The sequence below is a fragment of the Anolis sagrei genome, chromosome 7, assembly GCF_037176765.1.
Source record: "Anolis sagrei isolate rAnoSag1 chromosome 7, rAnoSag1.mat, whole genome shotgun sequence".
NCBI lineage: Eukaryota > Metazoa > Chordata > Lepidosauria > Squamata > Dactyloidae > Anolis > Anolis sagrei.
In genome coordinates, this window is record NC_090027.1 from 20,053,492 (window position 1) to 20,075,222 (window position 21,731).

Sequence of the window (21,731 nt, forward strand, 5' to 3'; positions counted from 1 at the left end):
GGCTGATAGAGGGAGCTCATCTACACTCTCCCCGGATTTGAACCTGCGACCTGTCGGTCTTCAGTCCTGCCGGCACAGGGGTTTAACCCACTGCGCCACCGGGGATCTCAGTGGTGATCGGCACACTGGGTGCAGTGTCTAAAAACCTTGGCCTGCACTTAAACACAATCGGCACTGACAAAATCACCACCTGTCAGCTGTAATAGGCGACCCTACTTGGATCTGCACTTATTCTTTGCCTAAACTTCACACAGTCCTAGGCACTTTGGAAGTGTCAGACGTGGGATCAACAGTCAGCAGAATGATCTTGTTTACTTTACACTAATCTTGTTGTGCATATAATAATAATAATTATTATTATTATTATTATTATTATTATTTCTTACCTGCTTCTCCTAATGGCAGATTACATCATTGTTAAAAACACATTAACATTGTAAAGATTCTATAGATACCCATATTAAATGTATTTCTGTGAAAGATAAATATTAAAAATAATTTTAAAAATAATTTTTATTAAGTTTTCAAGTATACAAATATACGATAAAATCACATGTCTAGTTTATGTCATAAATCGGAAAAAGAATAACAAGAAGAAAGAAAAGAGCGTGAAGAAGAAAAAAATAGACAATAAAAGGAAGAGAAGAACATAGAACAAAAAACCAAACTGTGTGTATGTATGTATATATATATATGTATATGTATATGTATATATGTATGTATGTATGTATGTATACAGATATATACACATACACATGCATATATATACATGTCTGCACCCACATATACACATAAACATACGCACACATACACCCGCACATCTATAAATTCACTCACATAAAGAAAGATATACTATCTAAACATATATAATATTAAAACATATTTTTTTACAATACACAGGACACGAATTTCAAATTCATATGCATTGTTTATTATCCTTGCAAGTAAAAATGCAAGGATAATAAACAATGCAGGTAAAAATATAATTATAATAATAATAATTATTATTATTATTATTATTATTATTTCTTACCTGCTTCTCCTAATGGCAGATTACATCATTGTTAAAAACACATTAACATTGTAAAAATTCTATAGATACCCATATTAAGTGTATTTCTGTGAAAGATAAATATTAAAACATATTTCTATAGAATACATGGGAGGACACGAATTTCAAATTCATGATTATATGCATTGTTTATTATCCTTGCAAGTTTGGACAACACAAAAAGGAATGCTTAGAAATGCTAAACATTGGCTTACAAATTCACTGTTGAAAATGCAAATGGAATAGGCAAAGAAATGTCACGTTTGCATCCAGTGTATCCGTTTGCCAGCGATGCACAACGTGGTGCATGAGACATTCTTGAGTGTGGACTTCTTTCCTTTTAAAACCTTTCACCTCTCGCTCCTCAATTCATATAATCCGCATTTTGGCTCATCTTGGGAGAAATGTTGGGGTTGGTTGGTTTTGTTGGTTTGTTTTCGCTGTTTTGCAAACCGGATTTGCACGTTTCTCTCTCTCTTTTCCCAGTTTGGCTGGACCCACGTGACTTTGCTCATAGTGGTCACCCAGTCGCACCTCATCATTCACAACCTCTTTGAAGGAATGATCTGGTGAGTTGTTGGCGCTTTGCGGGGCTTTGGCTGTGATAGATGGGCGCACATGGGAACTCATCACTCGCCATTGATTCTAAGGTGTGGCTTCGGTTGGTGGTGACCAGCCAGCTTTGCAAAGCCTTTGCTCAAAACTCCCAAGGCTTTTGCTACGCCTAGATGCATATGCTCTTACTCAATGGGAAGCGATGCCTATCCAAGCATCTTTCCATGTAGGTCTTGGCATCCTAGAGTCGGAAGGGGCCCCCAAAGGTCATTTAGTCCATCCTTTTGCTGTGTTGGAACACACACAACTTTAAATGTAAATAATTGCTTCTTCGGAAAGCTGCATTGTCTTTTCATGTAGAGATGGAAGGGGCTCCCAAAGGTCATCTAGTCCAGCCCTTTGCTGGACTTTAAATGTAGCTATTCCCTTTTCAGAAAGTTGTATTGTCTTTCCATGCAAGTTCCTCAAGTTGGAAACCCTTTCCAAGGTCATCTAGTCCAGCCCTTTGCCAGAACTTTACATATAGATATTCCTTTTTCGAAATCATAGAGTTGGAAAGAGACCTTGTGGGCCATCCAATCCAACCCCCTGCCTAGAAGCAGGAAAATCGCACTCATAAAAACTCGACAGTGAAATCCTAGAGTTGGAATGGTCCCCCAAAGGTCATCTAGTCAATCCTTTTGCCATGTTGGAAGACACCACTTTAGAATTAGAAGGGATGCCCAAAGGTCATCTAGTCCACCCTTTTGCTATGTTGGAAGACACAACTTTAAATGTAGGGTTTTAGACTTAGAAGGGATCCCCAAAGGTCATCTAGTCCAGCCTTTTGCCGTATCGGAACGGACAACTTTAAATGTAGGATCTTAGAGTTGGAAGGGGCCCCCTAAGATCATCTAGTCCAGCCCTTTGCCATGTCGAAACACACCATTTTAAATGCCAATATTCCCTTTTCAGAAAGTTGTATTGTTTTTTTGTGTAGAGTTGGAAGGGGCCCCCAAAGGTCATCTAGTCCAGTCCTTTGCCATGTCGAAACACACAACTTTAAATGCCAATATTTCCTTTTCGGAAAGTTGTATTATATTTTCGGGTAGAGTTGGAAGGGACCCCCAAAGGTATCTGAACACATAACTTTAAATGTAGGATCTTAGAGTTGGAAGGGGCCCCCAAAGATCATCTAGTCCAGCTCTTTGCCATGTCGAAACACACAACTTTAAATGCCAATATTCCCTTTTCTGAAAGTTGTATTGTCTTTTTGTGTAGAGTTGGAAGGGGCCCCCAAAGATCATCTAGTCCAGCCCTTTGCCATGTCGAAACACACAACTTTAAATGCCAATATTTCCTTTTCGGAAAGTTGTATTGTCTTTTTGTGTAGAGTTGGAAGGGGTCCCCAAAGATAATCTAGTCCAGCCCTTTGCCATGTCGAAACACACAACTTTAAATGCCAATATTCCCTTTTTGGAAAGTTATATTGTCTTTTCATGGAAGGGGCCCCAAAGGTCATCTAGTCTAGCCTTTTGTCATGTTGTAAGACACAACTTTAAATGTGTTATTCCAGAGGAGGCCAAACCAAAGCAGACGAGAGTGGGACTATGTCTTCCCTCGATCTGGACACTAGACTCCCATTGATGCAGCCTAGAATCGCATTGGCCTTTTTTGCTACCGCATGGCACTCTTGGCTCATGCTCAGCCTGTGGTTTACGAAGATGCCTAGATTCCTTTCCCATGGACTATTTTCAAGCCAGATCTCACCCATCCTATATTTCATTTTCTGTATTTTCTGTTTTTCTTCTGCATTGTGGATGCCTTTTTCCTCTCGATGCCTAGGTTTATCGTCCCAATTTCCTGTGTCATTTGCAACGACATCATGGCCTACATGTTTGGGTTCTTCTTCGGACGCACTCCGCTGATTAAGGTCAGTCCTCCAGTCCATACATTACCTTACAGTAGAGTCCTGGTATATTCATTACATAGTAAAGTCCTATTATATATATACATTCTAGTAAAGTCTCAGTATATACACGATAAAGCCCCAGTATGTACATTATGTCATAGTAAACCCCCAGTATGTACATTATGTTATAGTAAAGTCCCATTATATTAGTTATAGTAAAGCCCCAGTATAAACATAATATACAGTGTGCATATTATGTTACAGTAAAGTCCCAGTATATACATTATACTAAAGTCCCAGTATATACATGAACAAAGTCCCAGAATGTACATTATGTTATAGTAAATTCCCATGGTATGCATTACCATAAAGTCCCAGTATATACATGATAAAGTCCCCGTTTATACATTATGTTACAGTAAAGTCCCACTGTATACATCCTAGTAAAGTCCCAATAGATATATGATAAAATCCCAGTATATACATTATGTTAGAGTAAAGTCCCATCGCATACATTACAGTAGAGTCGCGATATATACATTATAAAGTCCCAGTATATACATTATGTTATAGAAAGTCCCATTATATCCATTATAGTAAAGTCCCGGTATATATATTATAAAGTTTCCATATATACATTATGCTATTTGTAAAGCATTTTACAAATAGCATATATATTTTACTATATATTTTACTATATATTACATTATAGTAAAGCCCCAGTATATACATGATAAAGTCCCGGCATATACAATATGTATATGTATACATATACAGTGTATACATTATAAAGTCCTATTGTATACATTACAATATAGTAAAGTCCAAGTCCCAGTATATACATTATATTATAGTAAAATCATTTATATATATTATAAACTTCTCATATATACATTATGTTATTTGTAAAGCCCATTGTATATATTACATTATAGAAAAGCCCCAGTATATACAAGATAAAGTCCCAGTATATACAATATCTTATAGTAAAGTCCCCGTGTATACATTATTAAGTCCCATTGTGTCGCGACCCACAACACATTGTATACATTACAATATAGTAAAGTCCAGGTCCCAGTATATGCATTATGTTATAGTAAAGTCATGTTATTATATACATTATAGTGAAGCCCCCAGTATATAGATTATGAAGTCCCATTATACATTATGTTATAATAAAGCCCCAGTATATACGTTATGTTATAAAAAGTCCCATTATATCCATCATAGTAAAGTCCCAGTATATATATTATGAAGTTTCCATATATACATTATGCTATTTGTAAAGTATTTTACAAATAGCATATATTTTACTATATATTACATTATAGTAAAACCCCAGTATATACATGATAAAGTCCCTGCACATACAATATTTATATGTATACATATACAGTGTATACATTATAAAGTCCTATTGTATACATTACAATATAGTAAAGTCCAAGTCCCAGTATATACATTATATTATAGTAAAATCATTTATATATATTACAAACTTCTCATATATACATTATGTTATTTGTAAAGTCCATTGTATATATTACATTATAGTAAAGCCCCAGTATATACATGATAAAGTCCCAGTATATACAATATCTTATAGTAAAGTCCCCGTGTATACATTATAAAGTCCCATTGTATACATTACAATATAGTAAAGTCCAAGTCCCAATATATGCATTATGTTATAGTAAAGTCATGTTATATACATTATAGTGAAGCCCCCAGTATATACATTATGAAGTCCCATTATACATTATGTTATAGTAAAGTCCCATAGTATACATTACAGTAAAGTCCCAGTATATACATGATAAAGTCCCCATTTATACATTATATACATAAAGTCTCACTGTATACATATAAAAAGTCTCACTGTATACATTCTAGTAAAGTCCCGATAGATACATTATAAAATCCCAATATATACATTATGTTAGAGTAAAGTCCCATGCATACATTACAGTAGAGTCCCAATATATGCATTATAAACTCCCAGTATATACATTATGTTGTAAAAAAAATCCCGTTATATCCATTATAGTAAAGTCCCGGTATATATATTATAAAGTTTCCATATATACATTATTTTATTTGTAAAGTCCATTGTATATATTACATTATAGTAAAGTGTATACATTATAAAGTCCCACTGTATACATTACAATATAGTAAAGTCCAGGTCCCAATATATGTATTATGTTATAGTAAAGTAATGTTATATACATTATAGTGAAGCCTGAGTATATACATTATAAAGTCCCATTATACATTATGTTATAGTAAAGCCCCAGTATATACATTATGTTATAGTAAAATGGTGTGCCTTGCATAAAATGTCAAAATCATGGTTTGCGTTTTGCAAATTTAATTTTGGGAATTTTGTTCCAAGCTATGGATGCAGCATCCATGCAATTGCAATCTGGGGAGGATAACTTAGAATGCTGAGCCAGGGAGACGTAGTTCTTCCCACCAAATGACAATCCCTACATTTCCATGGGATGCTTGCAGGGCAACTGAATTGGGACTGCGGTGCCGTCGTTTTGTCAGCTCAAAAGGGTTGGCTTGAGTTGTTGTTGCAGTTTCCTCCTTGCAGTTTTGTGGCTTGTCTCTCTTTCTGCAGCTGTCTCCGAAAAAGACCTGGGAAGGTTTCATTGGCGGCTTCTTTGCCACTGTGGTTTTTGGCCTTTTGGTGAGTATTTTGTGTTTTTTTTCAAGGGCAAAATAAGGTGCAACAGGCCTCTCTGGATGGGGAAGAGATGGCAAAGGGGGCTGGGGGGAATTTGGGGCGCTCTCAGGGGGGGAAAGTGGAGAGGAAGGACCGATTGTCCACCAAAGGATCACTACGTAACACTATAATTTTTGTTCCTGGGTTAGCAATGTCATTTTCCAATTGGCTGTATCATAAAAGCATGTGAAAAGTTTACTAAACTGTCAAAACTTTGCCTTTGTGGGAGGGACAACACCCTGCTAGAGCACGTTTTGCTCTAGTTTTTCAATGCATATCTCACAGAGCAGTGTTTCTCAACCTGGGGGTCGGGACCCCTGGGGGGTTGCGAGGGGGGTGTCAGAGGGGTCGCCAAAGACCATCAGAAAACACAGTATTTTCTGTTGATTATGTGGGTTCTCTGTGGGAAGTTCGGTCCAATTCTATCATTGGTGCGGTTCAGAATGCTCTTTGATTGTAGGTGAACTATAAATCCCAGCAACTACAACTCCCAATTTTTCCCCAAACTCCACCAGTGTTCACATTTGGGCATATTGAGTATTTGTGTCAAGTTTGGCCCAGATCCATCATTGTTTGAGTCAACAGTGCTCTCGACGTAAATGAACTACAACTCCCAAACTCAAGGTCAATGCCCACCAAATCCAGTATTTTCTACTGGTCATGGGAGTTCTCTGTGCTAAGTTTGGTTAAATTGCATCCTTGGTGGAGTTCAGAATGCTCTTTGATTGTAGGTGAACTATAAATCCCAGCAAGTACAACTCCCAATTTTTCTCCAAACACCACCAGTGTTCACATTTGGGCATATTGAGTATTTGTATCAAGTTTGGCCCAGATCCATCATTGTTTGAGTCAGCAGTGCTCTCTATGTAAGTGAACTACAACTCCCAAACTCAAGGTCAATGCCCACCAAACCCAGTATTTTCTATTGGTCATGGGAGTTCTCTGTGTCAAGTTTGGTTCAATTGCATCTTGGTGGAGTTCAGAATGCTCTTTGATTGTAGATGAACTATAAATCCCAGCAACTATCATTATTTATTTAAAACATTTATATTCCGCCCTTCTCACCTCAAAGGGGACTCAGGGCGGAGCACAGCATATATACGGCAAACATTCAATGCCGGGACACAAATTCACATACAATACATAAACATTAAAAAACATTTATCAAAATATTAAAATACATCATTTATAATCGTCCTAGTCAACTACAACTCCCAAATGACAAAATCAATCTCCCCGAACCCCGCCAGTATTCAGATTTGGGCATATCGGGCATTTGTGTCAAATTTGGTCTAGTGAATACATCCTACATGCCAGATATTTATATTATGCTTCATAACAGTAGCAACATTACAGTTATGAAGTAGCAATGAAAATAATTTTATGTTTGGGGGTCACCATAACAAGAGGAACTGTATTAAGGGGTCACGGCATTAGGAAGGTTGAGAACCACTGCCATAGATGCAGGCGAAATGTCAAGAGAGAATGCTTCTAGAACATGACCATATAGCCCGAAAAACCTACAACAACCCATTATTATTGTCATTATTGTTGTCATTATTATTGTTCTCATAATTTGGTTTCGCTTAATCTGTATCTGAACAGTAATAATATCTCTCCTAGGCATTTTTAGGTTTTCAAATGTTGTGGCATAGTGTAATGCTCTCCACAAAGTGTGTGGAGGACATCTAGGACGGCATGGCTGGGAAATTCGTGCCTTGATTCCTTATGCGCATCCTTTGCATGCCGTTTGCATTGCCCATTCACTGAGCTCTCGGCCCTTCTGCCCACAGCTCTCATACGTCATGTCGGGCTACCGGTGCTTCACATGTCCTGTGGAGTTCAACAATGACAGCAACAGTTTCACCGTGGACTGCCAGCCCTCCGAGCTTTTCCAGCTGCAGGACTACAACGTCCCCATGGTGCTCCAGTCCCTCATCGGATGGGTAGGTGGAGGTGGAAGGTGCCCCAAAGGCCATCCAGTCCAGCCCCCTTCTGTCAGGCAATACAACATCATCATGTTGTTGTTGTTATGATTATTTGGATTTAGTCTTGTCCCTTTAGCTCTGGTCTTTAGTTGAATTGGAAGGGACCTTCAGTGTTCATCTAGTCCCTTGTGTTGTTGTTATAATGGAGTTCCTGTTGGTGCAGTAGGTTAAACCCTTGTGCTGGCAGGATTGCTGACTGACAGGTCAGCGGTTTGAATCTGGGGAGAGCAGGTTGAGCTCCCATCTGTCAACTCCAGCTCCCCATTCAGAGACAAGAGAAGCTTTCCACAAGGATGGTAAAACATCAAGCATCCCTAACAATAATATAATCCAGAAGGGGCCCCAAAGGCCATCCAGTCCAGCCCCCTTCTTTCTGCCAGGTGGGAAGGCACCATCCAAGCCCTCCCAACAGATGGTCACCCAGCCCTTGCATAATAATAATAGTAGTAATAATACAGTGCTAAAGTCAGAGGGGTCTCCCAAAGGCCATCCAATCCAGCCCCTGCTTTCTGCCTGGCAAGGAGGCACCATCCAGCCCTTCTTAACAACAACAATAACAACAACAATGAATTGTTGAAGGCTTTCATGGCCGGAATCCATGGGTTGTTGTAGGTTTTTCCAGGCTATATGGCCATGTTCTGGAGGCAATTTTTCTCCTGACGTTACGCCTGCATCTATGGCAAGCATCCTCAGAGGTAATGAGGTCCTCATTACCTCTGAGGATGCTTGCCATAGATGCAGGCGAAACGTCAGGAGAAAAATTGCCTCCAGAACATGGCCATATAGCCCGGAAAAACCTACAACAACCCAACAACAATAAAATCCTAAAGTTGGAAGGGACCCTCAAAGGCCATCCAGCGCAATTTCTTTCTGCCATGCAGGAAGGCACCACCCAGCCCCTCCTAATTGATGGACACCTAGCCCCTGCATCATAATCATAATAATCATGATAATCATAATAATAATAGAATCCTAGAGTTGGAAGGGACCTCCAAAGGCCATCCAATCCAGCCCCTGCTTTCTGCCTGGCAAGGAGGCACCATCCAGCCCTACTTAACAACAACAACAATAGAATCCTAAAGTTGGAAGGGACCCTCAAAGGCCATCCAGCCCAATTTCCTTCTGCCATGCAGGAAGGAACCCCCAACCCCTCCCAACTGATGGACACCCAGCCCCTGCATCATAATAATAATAATAATAATAATAATAATAATAGAATCCTAGAGTCGGAAGGGACCTCCAAAGGCCATCCAGTCCAGGGCTTAGATGGTGTAGGAAGGCACCATCCAAGCCCTCCTGAAAGATGCCCATCCAGTCTCTGTTAAGGACCTTCACCAGACTCCAAGGAAGCTCATTCCTCTGCCATCAGGACATTTTTCTTAATGTTCAGGCTGAATCTTTTTTCCTGCCATTTGAATGCATGGCTCCATTGGGTCATGTGGAATTCTGACGCATCTCCTTGGGATTTGCTCTTTGCTTCCCTTTCCAGAAAACGGTCCGGATGTATCCCTTCCAGATCCACAGCATCGCGCTCTCCACGTTCGCCTCCCTCATCGGCCCCTTTGGAGGTTTTTTTGCCAGCGGCTTTAAAAGAGCGTTCAAGATCAAGGTAGGAAACGGCCGGAAAGGAAGGCCGCTCGCATGCAGATTGTTGAAGCCTTTCCTTCTCATCCAATGGGTGCAGCAGTTGCATTTTTTTCCTGAAGAACTTACTGCTTTCCCTCCATAGAGAAGGCAGCAGGAGAGGTTGGGGGGAGTTAAATGGGTGAATGCAGGATGGATGATGGATATGGATGATGCATAGATCGAAATAGTAAAGAGGGGTGGATAGTTGGTGATATAAAGAAGGATAGGTTGATGGATGGAGATATGGATGGATAGAGATGGATGAATGAATGATGGATGGATAGAGGTGATGTATGGATGGGTAGAGATATGAATGAATGAATGAACGAATGAATATTTATTTATTTATTGTATCAGTGCAACCAGTCGATTATATTACATTTCTAACACAACAAAGCAAAAAAACAGACAAAATACAAAATTTGTGAGTTTGGTAGTTGATTAAATGTCCTTTGACCAGTATCTGGCCACTTGGAGTGCTTCTGGTGTTGCTGCTAGAAGGTCCTCCATTGTGCATGTGGCAGGGCTCAGGTTGCATTGCAGCAGGTGGTCAGTGGTTTGCTCCTCTTCACACTCACATGTCGTGGATTCCTCTTTGTAGCCCCATTTCTGAAGGTTGGCTCTGCATCTCGTGGTGCCAGAGCGCAGTCTGTTCAGTGCCTTCCAAGTCGCCCAGTCCTCTCTGTGTCCAGGAGGGAGTCTCTCATTTGGTATCAGCCATTGGTTGAGATTCTGGGTTTGAGCCTGCCACTTTTGGACTCTCTCTTGCTGAGGTGTTCCGGTGAGTGTCTCTGTAGATCTTAGAAAACTATTTCTAGATTTAAGTCGTTGACGTGCTGGCTGATACCCAAACAGGGGATGAGCTGGAGATGTCTCTGCCTTGGTCCTTTCACTATTAGCTGCTACTCCCCAGCGGATGTCAGGTGGTGCAATACCGGCTAAGCAGTGTAATTTCTCCAGTGGTGTAGGGCGCAGACACCCCGTGATAATGCGGCATGTCTCATTAAGAGCCACATCCACTGTTTTAGTGTGGTGAGATGTGTTCCACACTGGGCATGCATACTCAGCAGCGGAGTAGCACAGCGCAAGGGCAGATGTCTTCACTGTATCTGGTTGTGATCCCCAGGTTGTGCCAGTCAGCTTTCGTATGATATTGTTTCTAGCACCCACTTTTTGCTTGATGTTCAGGCAGTGCTTCTTGGGGGTCCAGAGTGACTCCCAGGTATTTGGGTGTCCTGCAATGCTCCAGTGGGATTCCTTCCCAGGTGATCTGAAGAAGCTCGGGATGCTTGTCTGTTCTTGAGATGAAAGGCACATGTCTGTGTTTTCGATGGGTTGGGGTTCAGCTGGTTTTCCCTGTAATAGGCAGTGAGAGCACCTAGAGCTTCGGAGACCTTCTGTTCAACCCTCTCAAAGCTCCCTGCTTGAGCAGTAATGGCACGATCATCAGCATAGATGAAGCTCTCTGTCCCTTCTGGCAGTGGCTGGTCATTTGTGTAGATGTTGAACGTGGATGGAGCAAGCACGCTCCCCTGAGGCAGGCCGTTCTTCTGTTTCTGCCATCTGCTTCTCTGGCCCTGGAACTCAACAAAAAAGCTCCTGTTTTGTAGCAGGTTTCCTATGAGGCGGGTGAGGTGGTAGTCCTTTGTGATATTATACATTTTTCTCAGGAGGAGGCGGTGCTTCACAGTATCATAGGCTGCTGACAGGTCTATGAAGACACCTCCTGTGATCTGCCTTTCAAAACCATCTTCTATGTGCTGAGTCAGGTTCAACACTTGCGATGTGCAGCTTTTGCCTTTTCTGAAGCCAGCTAGCTGTAGAATCAGATAAGGGTCTATTTTTTCCATAATTCTATGCAAAATAAGTCTCTCCAGAACTTTGTAGAGGTGGCACAGCAGGGAGATTGGTCTGTAGCTTTTTGGGTCATTACGGTCTTTGCCTGGCGATGACTCTTGCTTTCCTCCAGATTTTGGAGATCTGACAGGATGCAGTGCAGTTGTTCATCAGCTCCAGCAGCCAGCGCCTTGCTTTTGGACCAAAGTTCTTGATTTGTTCCATCCATAGATCATCCAGGCCAGCTGCTTTGCCATTCTTACATTTATTGAGAGCCATGTCCAATGCAGTAGATGTAAAGGGTTCATGAAGGTTGTTGTTCTCAATCTCTGGTTGTCTGGCTATTGGTTTCTTTGCTACTTTGGTGGCAAAGTTGAATGAATGAATGAATGAATGAATGATAGATAGATAGATGTGATAGATAGATAGATAGATAGATAGAGCTATAAATGCCAGAAGAAGCAGAGCGGATCCCTTGCTCCTCCGACAAGAAGCCGTGTTCCATGCCTGGAGTGGATGCTAGGATAATAATGTGGATGCCTCTGGGTGATGACTGTCTTTTTCCTCCTTCCCCCTCTTTCCCCTTCAATGCCACCTAGGACTTTGCCAACACCATCCCAGGGCATGGTGGCATCATGGACCGCTTTGACTGTCAATACCTGATGGCCACCTTCGTCAACGTCTACATCGCCAGCTTCATCAGGTACCTCCTGAACCAGGGCAGCTTGGAAAGGGCTCAAAGATTATATATATCATCAATAAAAAAATTAAAGGAAAGGGCTCAGAGAAAATCCCTTTAAATGCCTCTTGGGAGTGGGGGGTTGCATCCAAATTAATTTCCTTCCAAGCACAGATCTGGCACCCCCTTGATGCCCCTTTTCCATCTCGTTCATCTGTTGCCTTTACACTTGTTCACACAAAATAGGAAACTGTTTTTATTGAGTCAACCAGAAGGGGTCCCCATAGGCCATCTAGTCCATCTTGCTGCTCACTACAGGATTTCTGGCTAAAGTTGATCAATAAACAAGACCCTTAAAACACATATCTTACCACTAGTGTTGTAATGTATGTATTTATTTTGTTTTTTATCCTGCCATAGGGACTCAAGTCAGCTAATAATGCCCATTACACAACACAGGAGAAATAAAAAACAAGGCAAATATAATTACACATGGCTGTACAAAATTTGAAAAATTATAATTAACTGTGTCATTAGTATAAAAGTCGAAATACAATAAAATACGATGTTTTTAATGGATTGAACAATTTATTTCTCATAGTTCAGTTCTGTGTTCGTGTGGATACATTTTCAGTTTTAAATTGTACATTATTTTGCCAGTTATATTGTTGGCAGCTTTGAGTCTGTTTTGAGAGAGACCTATTTGTGAAGATGTCCAAAGAGGGACACTCCCATATGCAAGTCCAGTCGTCCATCCTCCTCCAAACCGCACCAAAATGTAGAATGGGTCATTGGGGTTCTGGGTGCCAAATTAGGTCTTAATCAGTCATTGATGTGGGTCACAATGATCTCAGGAAGTGAGTGAAGGTACTGCAAGTCCCATCATCCATGGTCCCTTAGCACACAACCCCCACCCAGATGTAGATTGGGCCATGTGGGCTCTGTGTGCCAAGTTTGCTCTTGATCAGTTATTGGTGTGGGTTGCAGTGGTCTCAGGAAGTGAGTAATGACTTCAAGTCCCATCATCCAGGGTCAAAACTCCAAACCGCAACAGGATGTAAAGTGGGTCATGGTGGCTCTATGTGCCAAGTTTGCTCTTGATCCATCATTGGTGGTAGTCTCAGGAAGTGAGTGATTGTCCATGGTCCATCCTCCTCCAAACGGCACCAGGATATAGAGTTGGGCATGGGGGAACTGTGCGCCAAGTTTTGTCTTGATTATTCATTGGTGTGGGTTGCAGTGATCTCTGGAAGTTAGTGAAGGTACTGCCTATCCCATCATCCATGGTCCATAGTCCCCCAAACCTCACCAGAACATAAAGTGGTTCATGGGGGCTCTTTGTGCTGGGTTTGGTCCTCTCCATCATTGGTTTGGGTCGTAGTGGTCTCAGGAAGATAGTGAAGGTACTGTGAGTCCCATCATCCATGGTCAGTAGTCCCCCAATCCGCACCAGGTCATAAAGTGGTTCATGGAGGCTCTTTGTGCCGGTTTGGTCCTCATCCATCATTGGTTTGGATCGCAGTGATCTCGGGAAGTTAGTGAAGGTACTGTGAGTCCCATCATCCATGGTCCATCTTCCTCCAAACCTCACTAGGATATAGAGTGGGTCAAGAGGGATCTGTCCAAGTTTGGTCTTGAACTGTCATTGGTGAGTAGTTTCAGGAAGGGAGTGAAGGCACTGCAAGTCCCATCATCCTTTGTCTGCCCTCCTCTAAAACTACACCAAGATGTAAAGTGGGTCATGGGGAGTCTGTGTGCCGAGTTTGGTCCAGGTATTTGATATGTGGGGGATACAGTGTTCTGTGGGAGGCGAATCAGGTGAAGGTACTGTAAATCCCATCGTCCATGGTCTACCCTCCCCCAAACTTCATCAGGGAGTGAGATGTTTCAAGGGGGGTTTGTGTGCCAAGTTTGATTTTGATCAGTCATTGGTGTGCAAGTTAGAGCGAAGCATGGAAGTGACTGTTGTGTTTGCATTCGTGTGCTATACTTAAGTATTATTGTTGTTGTTGTTGTGTTTGCATTCATGTTTCCTGCTGCGTCCTTCCCTTTAGGGGCCCGAACCCCAGCAAGCTCATCCAGCAGCTGCTGACCCTCCGGCCGGAGCAGCAGCTGAGCATCTTCAACACGCTGAAGGCCCACTTGGTAGACGAGGGGGTCCTGGCCGCACCCGAGGAAGCCTGAGCAGCCATGGAAGCCAGCCAACTGGCCACAGCCAGCGCCACCGCCAGCCCAATGGGACCGATCCTCCCTCCCATCGTCCCCAGCAGACCCTTCCTCAGCTTGCCTGGCTTAGGACAGTCACCAGCCAGCCGCTCCCACGTCTTCCTTCTTTTCCCACTCGAAAAAAAGGTTTTTTCCAAACCATCCGTTTCTCCACCTGGCATCCGGTCGCAGAGGAAAGACAGCAGGGTTGAGTACTGTAGGGCCCATCATCCCCAAGCAAGAGTGGGTGTCTCCTCCTCTTGTGTTTGCGTCTAAGAAGCCACATCTCTTTCTTTTCCTTTATAATCGAAGGAGGTGGATCTACGGTTCTTTATTTTGGAGCGTGTAGGTCTGCAAAAGGACCGCAACTCCCATCGTCCCCACGTCACTGAGTGGCCAAAGCAGAGCAAAATTCCATTTGATGCTTTTTGCCGCATCTTGGGGTTCAAAGTCGGCATTTCATTTTGCCCCTTGCAGAGCATATGCTCCCCATTGCTTCCGGAGTGAGACAATCCAGGAGATTGACAGCTGTCAGTCAAGGAAAAACTCAATTCTGTTTAGTTCTTACAGCGCATCAGATCCCCCAGCAAGGTTAGGGAAATGTTCCAGGAGATGGGCAGCTGTCAGCTGTCAATCAATCAAAAATGAATGGATTTGGTTTCTGACTGAGTCAGTGCAGAGGTCCAGGGGATTGACAGCTGTCAGTCAAGAAAAAAATCAATGCTGTTTGGCTCTTACAGCACATCAGATCCCCCAGCAAGGTTAGGGAAATGTTCCAGGAGATGGACAGCTGTCAATCAATCAAAAATGAATGGATTTGGCCTCTGACTGAGTCAGTGCAGAGGTCCAAGGGATTGACAGCTGTCAATCAAGCAAAATTCATTGGCCGTTGGTATGTTCTTTGAGCCTAAACTCCATGATTATGCTTAGTGCAAAGGTCCGGGAGATGGACAGCTGTCAATCAAAAATTAATGGATTCGGCCTTTGGTGTTCAAACTACTCCCAACATGGTCAGTGCAAAGCTCTGGGAGATTGGCAGCTGTCAATCAAGCAAAAATCAATGGCCATGCTATTTGTGTCTTCACGGAACGTATGCCCTCCTCAGTGTGATTAGTTACTGCAAAGCTCTGGGAGATTGGCAGCTGTCAATCAAGCAAAAATCAATGGCCATGCTATTTGCGTCTTCACGGAACGTATGCCCTCCTCAGTGTGATTAGTTACTGCAAAGGTCTGGGAGATTGGCAGCTGTCAATCAAGTAAAAATCAATGGCCATGCTATTTGCGTCTTCACGGAGCGTATGCCCTCAGTGCGGTTAGTTACTGCAAAGGTCTGGGAGATTGGCAGCTGTCAATCAAGCAAAAATAAATTGCCATGCTATTTGCGTCTTCACGGAGCGTATGCCCTCCTCAGTGGGATTAGTTACTGCAAAGGTCTGGGAGATTGGCAGCTGTCAATCAAGCAAAAATCAATGGCCATGCTATTTGCGTCTTCACGGAACGTATGCCCTCCTCAGTGTGATTAGTTAGTGCAAAGGTCTGGGAGATTGGCAGCTGTCAATCAAGCAACAAAATCAATGTTATTTGCTTCTTGCGGGGCATAAACTCCCCATCGCCTCATGAGTCAGATAATTGACAGCTGTCAATCAAGTCACATCCTATTGCTGCTGGCATACTACCATTTTAAAAACACTTGTTGCATTTAATGTGGTTTGACACTACTTCCACAGCTCAGTGCTATGGGATCCTGGGAGCTGTAGTTTGGTGAGAAAAGGCCGAAGACCTTGGGAAACTACAACTCCCAGGCTCCCATAGCATTGAGCCATGGAAGTAGTGCCAAACCGCATTCATTCTGCAGTGTAGATGCACCGAGCGACAGTAATATAGAGTGCAGGACACACAATTTTCTCTTTCTCTCTATCCATATATATATATATATATCGATCGATCTCTATATCTCCCAACACACTTTGTGCCGCTGTGTTCTTCTTCTCTTCCTCCTTGACATTCGGCGTATTCGTTCCAAGCCAAACCGCCCGCTTCTTTCTCTGTGCGTTGTCTTGGGTTTATTTTTTTTATGTTTACGACTTTTTCTTTCCTCCTGTTCCCGTTACGGCGAAGATACGCAATAGTCTTGCCTGCCTCCTCCGGGTTTGGTTCTATTGTTTTGACTGTCAGAATGTGAAATATTGTACAGAGGTATTTTACCCTATTTATATACTGTAATGTTATGGTTCAATAAAAAATGTCCCGACAAGGAAAAGAGTTTGGAGTGTGCGCCATTCTTCCAGCTTTCTTCTCTGGAAGTGGGGTGGCCATCTACCAGGAGGGCTCGGGTGGTGCCTCCCATTATCTTAGATTGGGGCCAGACTGGGTGACCTCTAGAGGTCCCTTTCAAGTCAAATAAATCGACAAACTACAACTCCCAAGATCCCGTAGTAGTGTTTAAACCAGGTATGGGCAAAGTTGGGCCCTCCAGATGTTTTGGACTCCAACTCCCACAATTCCTAGCAGCCTCGGGCCCTTTCCTCGGGGGAAAGGAAGGGGCCTAAGCTGCTAGGAATTGTGGGAGTTGGAGTCCAAAACACCTGGAGGGCTCAACTTTGCCCATACCTGGTTTAAAGTGTTACAGCATGCAAGAAATCAGTTAGTATGTGTGTGTGTCAACTGCAAAATAAGATGCATGAAGCCGATTGGTTGGGCTACATCCCGGGGTGATGGCTGAGCCTGAGACTTTGGGGTACTGTTACATTTTTCAGGCTTGAGTTGTGTTCAGAAGCACAGAGAGACAAAGTTTGAAGTGGGTCTCGCTTCATGAGCTGCACCCTGGGTGATGGCTGAGCCTGGGACTTTGGGGTACTGTTACATTTTTCATGCTTGAGCTGTGTTCAGAAGCTCAGAGAGACAAAGTTTGAAGTGGATGTCGCTTCATGAGCTGCACCCTGGGTGATGGCTGAGCCTGGGACTTTTGGGTACTGTTACATTTTTCATGCTTGAGCTGTGTTCAGAAGCTCAGAGAGACAAAGTTTGAAGGGGGTCTCGCTTCATGAGCTGCACCCAGGGTGATGGCTGAGCCTGGGACTTTTGGGTACTGTTACATTTTTCAGGCTTGAGTTGTGTTCAGAAGCACAGAGAGACAAAGTTTGAAGTGGGTCTCGCTTCATGAGCTGCATCCTGGGTGATGGCTGAACCTGGGACTTTTGGGTACTGTTACATTTTTCAGGCTTGAGTTGTGTTCAGAAGCACAAAGAGACAGAGTTTGAAGTGGGTCTCGCTTCATGAGCTGCATCCTGGGTGATGGCTGAACCTGGGACTTTTGGGTACTGTTACATTTTTCAGGCTTGAGTTGTGTTCAGAAGCACAGAGAGACAAAGTTTGAAGTGGGTCTCGCTTCATGAGCTGCACCCTGGGTGATGGCTGAGCCTGGGACTTTTGTGTACTGTTACATTTTTCAGGCTTGAGCTGTGTTCAGAAGCACAGAGAGACAAAGTTTGAAGTGGGTTCTCGCTTCATGAGCTGCTGAAGGAGTTTATCGACATTAAGACATTAAGTGAGTCGATGCAACTGATCACATGATTGCAAATAGAGTGTTCTGAATTATGAAGAGTAAACTACTTGTTCCTTATTGTTCACCTGAGTAGCAGTGGCGCAGTGGGTTAAACCCCTGTGCCTACCGGACTGAAGACCATCAGGTCGCAGGTTCGAATCTGGGGAGAGCACAGATGAGCTCCCTCTATCAGCTCCAGCTCCTCGTGCGGAGACATGAGAGAAGCCTCTCACAAGGATGTTAAAACATCACAACATCTGGGCGTCCCCTGGGCAACGTCCTTCCAGACGGCCAATTCTCTCACACCAGAAGCGACTTGCAGTTTCTCAAGTTGCTCCTGACATGACCAAAAAAAACCCCTGCGTAGCATATTTTCTTTCTCTGGCAAGGCAGTATGTGGGCTGATCAGATGTGATCTACGCATGATTTTCATTTTGTCATATAAACTACATTTAATCTCATAGTCTTATGCAATTTGACTTCCCTGTTTAATCTGCCTATGGGATTCTGGGAGCTGTAGTTTGCTGAGGAACCCACACTCAACATCAAGGAAGGTTATGGAGACCTTGCAAAACTACAACTCCCAGGGTTCTCTTGAGTCAGGGCAGTTCAAGTGGTACCAAGCCGCATTTATTTTACAGCATAGACGCACTCCACGAAATTAAATACTCACAAATCATGTGCTGCTGTCCCACTTTCTTTAGTGTCTTTAAAATGTCCCAGTTCCTGCCTCATCCTCTGCTTTATTTCAGTTGCAGCAAAGAGCTAAATCAGTGCCAAAATGGTGTCACAAATGGTCACCCGGGGTGATGGCTGAGCCTGGGACTTTTGGATACTGTTACATTCATCAGTGTCACAAATGCTAAGTGAAGGGACAGCTCCCCTGGTGGCCAGAATACCCTCAAGAAAAGCTGGAATGCTAAATTGCTCTGTGTCTGTCTATACATGTTGTGTGTCTATGGCATTGAATGTTTGCCATGTATATGTACATTGTAATCCGCCCTGAGTCCCATGCGGGGTGAGAAGGGCGGAATATAAATACTGTAAATAAATATAAATACTATAAATAAATAAATTTGCAGATAGAATGAATTGCAGTTTGGTGCCACTTTTAACCATTCAACGCAGTGGAATCCCGGCAGTTGTAGTTTTACAAGGTCTTTCACCTTGTAAAGATTTTGAAGCGAATGCAGCTTGGTGCTATATTTTCTGCAATGACTCGGTGCAATAGACTCCCGGGAGTTGTCGTTTTTCTATGATTCTATGAGTCTATATAAATACTATAAATAAATTTGCAGGGTAGATAGAATGAATTGCAGTTTGGTGCCACTTTTAACCATTCAATGCGGTGGAACCGTTCAGCAGTGGAACTCTCTGCCCCGGAGTGTGGTGGAGGCTCCTTCTTTGGAAGCTTTTAAACAGAGGCTGGATGGCCATCTGTCGGGGGTTATTTGAATGCGATGTTCCTGCTTCTTGGCAGAATGGGGTTGGACTGGATGGCCCATGAGGTCTCTTCCAACTCTTTGATTCTATGATTCTATAATCCCGGGAGTTGTAGTTTTACAAGGTCTTTGTAAATATTTTCAAGCAAATTCAGCTTAGCGCTATATTCTCTGCAATGGCTTGGTGCAATAGACTCCCGGGAGTTGTAGTTTTTGCAAGGGCCTTGCCCTTTGGTAAGTTGCACCTACACTTCCGAATGAATGCAGCTTGGCACAGTGCGTGCTATGGATCCCCAGGAGTTGTAGTTTTACAAGAGTCTTAGTTTGGGGCTAAACGAATGCATTTTTGGCACCATGTTCATTGCAATGGCTCAGTGTGATGGGATCCTGGGAGTTACCATTTGCACTCTTTTGGGCTCAAGACCTTTGGGAAACTACAACTCCCAGCATCCCACAGCATTAAACTGCATTCGTTCCGCAGTGTGGGACTGGAAATCCCAAAAGGCCTCTCTGCTGTTTGTCACCCGTTTCCTGAAATGGCTTTTTTTTACTTTTTGTGCCTTTGCAACCGCATCGTCTGCACCCACTTCCTCATGCGCTGAGCACTGGGCCTTGCGTCTTTTCCTTTTTTGCAAAAATCTGCACCTTTTCATTTGCCAAAATCTGCCCCAAGAGGCCATGGAGATCTATAGATCCCAAGTGGGGGACTAAAGGGACTCTTCGAAAAGTCTGAGAAAAATAAATCTGGAAAGGAGATTGGAACGATTAAAAGAAGAACTGCTTTTCTATGGTTTCCTGACACGCCAAGGAGGAAGTGGTTGTCAAACTTCGCCTTTTTCCCACCCCAAAAATAATGCGTTTTTGAATATATAATCATCCATTTTTCCATCAAGAAAAGGGTTCCAGATTCGGATTTGGCTGCGCGGGCCTTGTGGCAGGAGGTGGACTATGTCTCTCAAGCTGCCACGGAGCTGGGATTTCGGCCTGCGAATGGACAAAATCGGTATGTGTGGTGCATTCATTGACATTGATTTGTTGTTGTTGTTCATTTGTTCAGTCGTTTACGACTCTTCGTGACTTCATAAGGAAGAACTTCCTGACTGTGAGAGCCGTTCAGCAGTGGAACTCTCTGCCCCGGAGTGTGGTGGAGGCTCCTTCTTTGGAAGCTTTTAAGCAGAGGCTGGATGCCCATCTGTCAAGGGTGATTTGAATGCAAAATTCCTGCTTCTTGGCAGAATGGGGTTGGACTGGATGTCCCATGAGGTCTCTTCCAACTCTTTGATTCTATGATTCTATGATTCATGGACCAGCCCATGCCAGAGCTCCCTGTCGGTCATCACCACACCCAGCTCCTTCAAGGTCAATTCAGTCACTTCAAGGATACCATCCATCCATCTTGATTTATTATTTCCCATTTATTATTTATTATTTTTATTTATTTATTATTTTTATTTATATTTATTTATTTTTATTATTTATTATTATTTCCCTTTTATTCGGAGCACTTTCATCTTCCCAGCTCCATTAAATGCAACAAATCTTCCTTGGAAAGAGCTTTGGGAGAGGATATTCATTGGCAAGTCCAAAGGTAAAGGTTTTCCCTTTGAAATCCAGTCGTGTCCGACTCTTGGAGTTGGTGCTCATCTCTAAGCCAAAGAGCCGCCATTGTCCATAGACACCTCCAAGGTCAAGTGGCTGGCATGACTGCATGGAGCGCAAGTGCAAATCTTGGCCTAATTCAACACTTGTCTATGGGGGCATCCACACTGCAAAATTAATCCAGTTTGATGCCGCTTTAAACTGTGATACGTAAAATCCTAAGAGTTGCACTTTTGCAAAGTCTTCTTTCAATGTATTGTCGAAGGCTTTCATGGCTGAAATCACTAGGTTCTTGTGGGTTTTTTCGGGCTATAGAGCCATGTTCTAGAGGCATTTCTCCTGACGTTTCGCCTGCATCTATGGCAAGCATCCTCAGAGGTAGTGAGGTCTTCTTTCAATTCTGCACAGCTGGCTGAGTGTCAGCTGCATTAAGATCACTCTGACCAAAAGGTCATGAGTTCGAAGCCAGCCCGGGTTGGAGTTGGTTTCCAACCAATTGTGTGTAGCCTGTTGCCGACCTTTGCAACCCGAAAGACAGTTGCATCTGTCAAGTAGGAAAATAAGGTACCACCTAAAGTGTGGGG

General features: G+C 43.0%; 2 protein-coding genes across 3 annotated transcripts in view; both read left to right on the forward strand.

Moving 5' to 3' along the window:
- Positions 1-16,822, forward strand: part of CDS2 (CDP-diacylglycerol synthase 2) — a 53,182-nt gene extending 36,360 nt beyond the window's left edge. The window contains exons 7-14 of one of the 2 annotated variants that reach the window (XR_010910242.1): positions 1,538-1,620; positions 3,431-3,518; positions 6,124-6,192; positions 8,022-8,174; positions 9,706-9,825; positions 12,278-12,381; positions 14,412-15,499; positions 15,891-16,822. Coding sequence is in view for 1 of the 2 variants with exons in the window: in XM_060787096.2 (XP_060643079.1) it covers positions 1,538-1,620; positions 3,431-3,518; positions 6,124-6,192; positions 8,022-8,174; positions 9,706-9,825; positions 12,278-12,381; positions 14,412-14,541 (747 nt within the window). In the remaining variant the exon portion in view is untranslated. Of the gene's footprint in view, positions 1-1,537; positions 1,621-3,430; positions 3,519-6,123; positions 6,193-8,021; positions 8,175-9,705; positions 9,826-12,277; positions 12,382-14,411; positions 15,734-15,890 lie in introns of those variants that run through there. The other variant, XM_060787096.2, reaches the window with a different exon arrangement.
- Positions 16,823-19,977: 3,155 nt separating this feature from the next.
- ARHGAP25 (Rho GTPase activating protein 25) overlaps positions 19,978-21,731 on the forward strand; it is a 34,573-nt gene continuing 32,819 nt past the window's right edge. The window contains exon 1 of the mRNA XM_060787610.2: positions 19,978-20,551. Coding sequence (XP_060643593.2) covers positions 20,497-20,551 — 55 coding nt within the window. The 5' untranslated portion in view covers positions 19,978-20,496. The remainder of the gene's footprint in view (positions 20,552-21,731) is intronic.